This window comes from Thalia democratica, chromosome 8, assembly GCF_965202585.1.
Source record: "Thalia democratica chromosome 8, ktThaDemo2.hap1.1, whole genome shotgun sequence".
Classification (NCBI taxonomy): domain Eukaryota; kingdom Metazoa; phylum Chordata; class Thaliacea; order Salpida; family Salpidae; genus Thalia; species Thalia democratica.
In genome coordinates this window covers 26,999,567-27,008,136 of record NC_139172.1, presented here as the reverse complement: position 1 = coordinate 27,008,136, position 8,570 = coordinate 26,999,567, and the positions used below count along the sequence as shown (strand labels likewise).

Here is an 8,570-nt window from a genome sequence, read left to right as displayed (position 1 = left end):
TTGCTTGTATCTTTTAAGTTGTTTGGAACTTTAACAGTAATAGAAAGAAGCTATAACCTTAGTTTTTTATGTAAAAAATCAAACTATAAAAAGGTGCTTCACCCCTATCCCCTTTAAATAAGTTACTGGCTTTCAACAAAAATATTTATTATAATGTACTTGAGTTAACTCAATTTGAACTTTTTTTGAGTGTTTTTTAAGTTTTCAAGTCTATAGAAATATCTATTTATAAAAAAAATAAAACTTTTATAAAAATATACTTTATAGCTTAAAATGATAATGTACATGATAAGTATAGCATAAAAAATTAATTTGTTATGTTGTATTTGACAGTTATATTTTAAAATGGCATCTACTAAACAGTCCAACAAGATCACTTTAAAAGGTTCTGCTGCAATAGTTTCAGAATTTTTCTGTAAGTTTTTATTGTATAAAGTTTAATTTATTAATTTTGGTGTGAAAAGTTTTTAAGTTAAACTACTAATAGAAATAGTTTATCATAGTTTTACTGAAATAGTGTTTAAATACATTGGTTATAAGTCTTGTTATCAGAACACTTTAAATCCCATCAGTCTAAGCAAAAAATTGAACTTGATTTATTTTTCTCTTTTTAATGAAAGAAACTTTCCTGTAATTTAATACTTTATTAATATCAATATGTTTTTTATTTATTTTTTATAATTTGTTTGTTTTTATGTACTTACAAGTAATATTATTTGTACTTTAAAATAAATTTGTCTTTATATTACTATGAACTTTTTATTGTGAATACATGTCAATCTAATTCAGAAGTAATCAATCTGTGGTCAGTGGCTACATTATGAAGCTTTTATTAGTTTGAAGTGATACTTTGGAAACCTACTGTTTAGCATAAAACTAATATTAAATGTTAATGCTTGATTTTCTTTTTTCTCCAGTTTTTATTAATATTTACTATGTTTGAAAAAAAATAAATTCATAAGCTTGTACAATTAACTATTTTTTTATATTTAATTTTATAAATTAGGGGAAGATTTGGTGATCTGCTTAAAAAGTAATTATGTTCAACATGAAAAGGTCGGACATCCCTGACCTAGTCAATGTTCGAATATTTCCACCAAATAGTTTGTTAAATAAGAAATTCTGTATAACTTTCAGTTTATGGAATCAACAGCATTTTGTACCAGCGCGGCGTGTACCCTGAAGAAATGTTCAAGTTTGAAAAAAAGTACGGCCTCTCAGTGCTGGTGTGCACCAATGAGCAGGTGAACAAGTACTTGCAGGGCTCCATCATGCCCCAATTGAAAGGTTAAAAACAAGTAGTCTTAACTGTTTTGATAAGAAGTTGTTGCATAGTTTTAATCTAAAGTATTTAGGTCTTAGGGATGAATGTTTTAGTTTTCAAGTAAGACTTTTTTTTTGCATTAACAACCGAGGTACTAAATGCATTTTGCTGTTTTTTAACACTCTAAGTAACTTAAAATATGTAATTATCTTAAAGTAGTTGGAGAGCTTAAACGTTCTTTTTGTAAATATAAATTAAAAAGGCAAAAAAAACATTTTTAAACAAACATTTTGTAGTATAGAAAATTTTAAGTTTATAACTTAAAAAAATTGTTTATTCAATCTGTATTTTGTTGTTTGTTTTGGATTCTTCCAAAAGTTATTTGATTTTATATAGTTGTTTTCTTAATTTCTTCCTCATATTGCAAAGTTAATTCATAAAAAATTTGAATTAATTTGCTGTTGAAACCAAGCTTTAGATATATTTTTGGTAGTTTTTAATATTTTCATAAAATTAACAATGAGCATTCTTTTTTAGTTAAGGCAAATAACTATATAAAATTAACAATATAAAATTTCCCTTCTATACGTTTGTAGTAACATATTCAACTACATTTCAAAGTTTCAATAATTTATTTTGTTCCATTAAAGCTATCTTATATTATAAACTTTGATGTTAACTAAATGCCAATCATAGTTTATTAATATATGTTTGACCTCTATTATAATGTATGGCCTTTGTTTTTTTAATGTATTAATTATTAGTTATTATACAAGAATGTACATTAAAATTTAGATTATATAAGATTTATTCTCACATATTTTTTATATTTTTTGAAAAAATATTGTAGATATTTAAAGTGTCTCAACTTACTTGTGATACTTAGTGTTTAAAAGTTGACAAAGACTTCTTAAAGGGCATAGGGGGGTAAACACCTTTTTTTGGTTTTTATCTTATTTTATATAATTTTTACTAAGCTACAAGATGCTTTTTACAGATTTTAAAAATTCAAAATAAATTTTGAGATATAGCTGGTCAAAGCTGGAGGCAACAATAGGTTCCTTATGGGAGGCGCAAACTAAAACGGCAAAAATAGACTATTTCACTAAAAATCTATCGTCTCCTACGTTTTTTGAGATAACTACCTCAAATTTTCAGGAAATGTTCCTTGATATATTTAGAAAATTCTGTCGGAAGGAATTAAAAAAAAATTAAAAAAAAAAATTTTATACAAAAAATAAACAAAAAAAAATTTTTTTAGTTTTTTTGTTATAAAATTTTTATTTTTCAATTTTTTTAAATTTTTAAAATTCTGTTCCGACAGAATTTTCTAAATATATTAAGGAACATTTCCTGAAAATTTGAGGTAGTTATCTCAAAAAACGTAGGAGAAGATAGATTTTTAGTGATTTGCCGTTTTAGTTTGCGCCTCCCATAAGGATCCTATTGTTGCCTCCGACTTTGACCAGCTATATCTCAAAAATTATTTAGAATTTTTAAAATCTGTAAAAAGCATCTTGTAGCTTAGTAAAAATTATATAAAATAAGATCAAAAACCAAAAGAGGTGTTTAACCCCCCTATGCCCTTAATTATTTTAAAATTTTGCACTTATTACTCTCATAGAGTATGTTTTTATACGCTACAGGTATTTTATGGTATTTGCTAAGTTACCAAAAAACCTGGAATTTGACAAAGTTTAAAAAATTTGGAGTTTGAGAAATTAAGAAAACAAAACCTGTAATTTCAAACAAAAGTTACTAAATAACCTGAAATTTCAAAGAATTTTTACATGTAAAGTTATGAAGTTTGATTGAGATACAAAAAATCTATCATAAAAAAAGTTATCAACGAAAAACACATTCAAAGTTGCTTTACAGTGTCTTTTCCAAATTTTTTGTACTATTAAAATAGTTTTTACCTTATATTTAGTTTTATAGTGAAAATGAACAAAAAATTGTTCTTTATTTAAAAACCTGGCAGAAAATGAAAAAAAGAAACATTTAGCAACCCTGTAAATCAACAAAAATTATAAAACCTGAAAGTAGAATTTTCTATCTTTATAAACAGTTATTTTAGCTAGTTTAATATCTATACAAGGTTACTGATAAAATAATATATTGTTCTTGTTATTATTATCTTTCTTAGTTCTTTTTAACAAGATTAGGCTATTAAAACTGTGTACGTATTTTGCATGCTGTTCTTTTAATAAAGCATAAAATAACTTTTTCAAATACTGAAATGAGAAGCTAAAATATCATAAAAGCACCAGCATGTTATCTAAGTACAATTTGTACTACTGCGTATGTAGTAGTTTTTTGTTTGAAGTTTAAAGTATTTTTAAATAGATTTTTATTGTTATATCTAAAAACTTTTATTGCATAATTTATCTAAACATATATGTTACAAAGAAGTTATTTTTTAATTAAATTATATTAATCATCAATAAAAACACAAAGTTGTTATTAACAGGGTTTCAACTTCCCTATAAATCCCCATAGTTCCCTATAATTCCCTATAAATTTGCAATATTCTGAATAATCTCTATTATTCCCTAGAAAAAATTTAATTATATGTAAAAATCCCTAAAAATTACGTTTTTTTCTATGTGATTGAAGTTTGAAAGCTAAATCAGCGACACCGCGTGGTGAAAAAACAGTCAAAATTTAATTTTATTTTATTTCAAATCAAAATCTTAGCAATATCAGTACAAAACAGTGACTCTATGGCACCACCTAGCGTATATTTTCCTCTTTTTTATGTTACATACATTTTATCTAAAGTTTGCTTATTTAACTAAAGTTAGAGCTCAAATACCGTCAAACTCTTGTTATTTTATTATTAAGACTATTATTTATAATTACCACATAAATTTGCTATATTTTATGGATTACCCTGTATTTTTTTTAAGTTTTAGCGGGAACCCTGTGTTAACATATTCATTAAAATGCAGAGTGGATAGAGAAGGGGGCGGTGAGAAGGGTGGTGGTGGTGATCAAGGAGGTGGGAACGAACGAGGTGATGGAAAGGTGGCAGTTCGAGATAAGCAGCGAGAAGCAGCAGGACGGCCAAGGTGATGGCAAGATCGTCGGGTCAGTTTCAAGTCTATTTTGTTTCTGATGTGAATTTATTTCTATTTTGTTTCTGATGCGAATTTATGTCTATTTTATTTCTGATGTGAATTTATGTCTATTTTATTTCGGACGTGAGAATATGTCTATTTTATTTCGGCCGTGAAAATATGTCTATTTTATTTCGGACGTGAATTTACATCTGTTTTATTTCTGATGTGAATTTACGTCTGTTTTATTTCTGATGTGAATTTATGTCTATTTTATTTCCGATGTGAATTCATGTCTTTAGACGAAAATTTTTTTTAATGAATTTTTTGTCCATTAATTTTGTTTTGTACGACCGTTTGCTGTCATAGTGATTGTCTTCTTGAAATTCTTTGTGAATTCGTTGGTCAACAATTTTATTTCTGTTGTGAACAACCCTACGTTTTCTTTATATGACAGTTTTGTTTGTATTGTGTTGATTAGCTTGTGTCCAAGTATCAGAAAGTTGTTTAGATTAACTTACTAAAAAACTCCTTATAATCTAGCTATTTATTTATGCAGTTTAATATCTTAGTGGTTAAAATGTTTTCAATTGTAAATAACATGTTAATAGTAAAAGCCTATTGAAGTTTAGCGTTTTAAAAAAATTAGAAAATTTTACTCACTTTTTTTAATAAAATACTTTGTATTTAAATTTAAATATGCGTTTTGACATTAAGTGACCTGACTTTTTTGTGTGTTTTTGGTTCATTGCAAAATTTAAAGTAGTTGGTGATATTTTGCTTAAATTTAATTAAATGCTTAATAGAATTTGGTCAATATTATGACTTATTTAATTGTAATTTAAAAAATATCAATTTCTAGTTTTTTTTAAAGCTAAAGATATTTCTTATAATATAGTTTACTGTTAAAAAGTTGTATATATATTTTTAAGTTATAAGTTAACTTAGCTGTTTCAAATAATTTTCTCATAACTGTTTTGAATATTTTTTAAGTAACAAATAAAGTATAAGTATTTTTAAAAAAATAATAAATAGTAATAAAGTTAAAAGTTGAAACTAAAGCTAGTTGTGTAACACAGGGTGCCACTTTACCTGGAAACCTGGAAAAACCTTGAAAAACCTGGAATTCGACAATTTAGGCAAAAATAACCTGGAAAAACCTGGAAATTGAGAAATTTTGAAAAAAACCTGAAAAAACATGGAATTTTGATCAAAAAACCTGGAAAAACCTGGAATTTTTAATAATTTTAACATTTTCAGTACTAAAAAGTACTAATTGTCACCATCAAAAATTTTTTTTATTAGAAAACACATTTAAAATAACTTTACTTCATCTTTTAAATGTTTTTGTACTATTTAATACAGTTACTTTTATAGAAATTAACTTAAAGCTAAAAATAGACCCAAAAATGTACACTTTTTAAAACCTGGAAGAAATTTGGAAAACCTGGAAAAAAATTTGAAAAAATGAGTGGCAAGCCTGGTAACATTAAGTTATCTTATTACTGGTAATAGTTATTCTTTTTTTGGTATAAGTTAAAGCAGTTGTACAAACAAAAATATTAACTAAATTGTTAGTTTTATTTTTCAGCAACAAAGCAGAGGCGGAAATAAACAAGGAAATTCGGTCGATAATCAGGCAAATAACAGCAACCGTCACCTTCCTTCCGTTGCTCGACACTACTTGTTAGTTTCTACTGAAGTTTATTATGGTTGTTGGTTTTAATTATAACAACATAACATAGTGTTAACATGTTACTAAATTTTTTATGCATTTCAAATGGCCTGCATCACACTTATAAAAAAATTGCAATTTTTGCTCTTTTACATAATTATACAGGGTTGGTTGCCAAGGGTCAGGCTAAATCGGTTTTTTGGGGTCAAAATGACCAAAAATCAGTTTTTTTAGGTTAAATTGACACCAAATCAGTTTTTTTAGGTGAAAATGTCAGAATTTGTCAGTTCTAATTTATAAAATTTATTTTTCAATAGTAACAAATTAACAAAAAGTCCTTTAAAGTCAGACTAAAATTGCAAAATTTTGCTAGAAACATTTTGAACTACTATTGATTTTTTATAATTAAGTTTATATTATTTATTTTTACATACCAATACTTATTATTACAGTTATATTTTGCTATAATACACATTCTGAACACAGCAACTATTCAATGGAAAGTTTATAGCTAAGAATTACTAGTATAAATATAAAAGATACCTGACAGAAAGTTTTTATTTTGGTTCAAAAATGTGTACTGAATAAGATGTGCGTACTAAAATATGTACCTCTCAAAATACGTACTTATAATGCGTACTCTGAATGCGTATTCAACTGGAAGTGCGTACTTAAAGTGCCTACTGAAGAGGAAGGTAAAATTCAGGCTAAATCGGTCAAAATCTTGAACATTCAGGCTAAATCTACAAAGTTTTGCGTGGAAACCCTGAATTATAAAAAACAAGCAGACTGATTCGATTTGCTGTGATTTTTTGGTCTCATTTACATCTCGCATCTTTACGCACTCGTGACGTTACGCACTCTCGTTTAGTTACGCATTTTAGAATTCTTAAAGTTCGAAAAATATAAATTATAATTTTTTTTAGTATTGCTCAAATTAGGTTTATTGTATATTTTTAATTTAAGATGTGTTTTTAAATGCTAACTCACCTCTCTATATCTTTAGACTTTGTTAACTTATGTTCCTTGACTCGTTAATGAACATTTAGTTATACATCCGTATATTATAAATTTTGTTAACAATAGGAGGTTAAATTTAAGTTTATCCTTATGTGGGCAAAATTAGCAAAGTTGTAGTAACATAAAAAAATGTTATTAAACATTTATCTTTATCGTACATATTTTTGTTCAAAAGAAGAAATCCTTTACAGCACCAAATGGATATTTTTGTAAAAGACTATAGAAACAGATTTTAATATAGACATCACACCATTTCTTAATTGTAAACAAAAGCTTAATTATAAATTGAATTTGCTAAGTACAATAGAATATAAATGTTAAGTATCAAATAAGTCTGATATAAATAAAGATTAAGATAAAATCTACTTCTTATTAAAATTATTTAAATTAGTTTACAAGTATTATCACTTTATATAAATTTAAATCCTTTTTTTTAATAGATGTCTTTTGTTTTCATATTAATAAATTTAGTGAAAAAATTGTTAAAACTAGTAAAGTACCAGTCTGCTTTTAACTAGAAGCTATATCAAAAAACAGCCATTATAGTAAGTATATTTGATACCTCTCGTATCTTTACGATCTCTCGTATCTTTACGCACTTTTTCTGTGGACACAATGTGCGTAAATAAGCGAGAGGTTACTGTACTTGGTTTAATTAAAATTCAATCAAAATCATTCGTTTTTCATCAATTTCTTTTTTGATTAAAACAAACGATCAGTATAAATAAACATTTTCTATAGCTTGCTGCCACTTATAAGACAAAAATACATCAAAGGAACATATCGCGTTAAAATCAATATTTTCGCAGGCGGATTCGACCTGCTGTTCTACACGGACAAGGACCTGGAGGCGCCGGACAACTGGGAGGACTCGAACGCGTGCATGATAAAAGACGGGCAGAACGTGCAGCTCAAGTCCTTCTCCACCTCAATCCACAAGGTGGACGGGTCGGTATCGTACAAGTTCAACATGTAGTAAGATAATAAAACTCAATAGTGTTTCTACGAGTTTAACGTGTAGAGTTTTTTGATAGTTGTCAGTGAGAAATAGAAAATGCACCAGAGTTACAAACTGCGTCCTAAATGCAGTTTGATCGCACACATGTTCTTTAGTTTGTTTTATATAGCTCGGTTTAAGATTTTGAATATTTTCATACACCAGTTGTAAACTTTTATTACAAATTTTTGTGTAAGTTTAATTATTAGTAAATTTAACATTCAAAATAATAGGTGCTAATGATCTTTTTCTACATTTTTCTTTTGTTCTTTTCTATACTAAAAAACTAGTTTTCTTTAAGGTATTCTGTTTGTTTATAAAACCAATTAATTTATTACTATTTTAGATAAATTTCATTTAAAAACTAATAAAAAGATAATAAAAACTTTTCTTGTTTTTTGATAGTAAATGCGTTTTGTGATAGTCATCAAGTATAATACAGTCAATCACAGACTTTATTTTATATTTTATAGTTGAATAAAGTTAAGACATTTAGATATATATTTTAAAATCTAACTTTAAGTGCTGTTTTTGAATGACAATCTGATTTCTATT

General features: G+C 26.5%; 1 protein-coding gene across 1 annotated transcript; it reads left to right on the top strand.

Moving 5' to 3' along the window:
* Positions 1 to 300: 300 nt before the first annotated feature.
* LOC145842295 (mitotic spindle assembly checkpoint protein MAD2A-like) lies at positions 301 to 8,102 on the top strand. Its single transcript, XM_082949719.1, has 5 exons — positions 301 to 415; positions 1,138 to 1,287; positions 4,216 to 4,354; positions 5,915 to 6,009; positions 7,828 to 8,102. Exons 1-5 carry the CDS (start codon positions 346 to 348, stop codon positions 7,992 to 7,994), a joined length of 621 nt encoding a protein of 206 aa, XP_082805845.1. The 5' UTR covers positions 301 to 345; the 3' UTR covers positions 7,995 to 8,102.
* Positions 8,103 to 8,570: the final 468 nt, after the last annotated feature.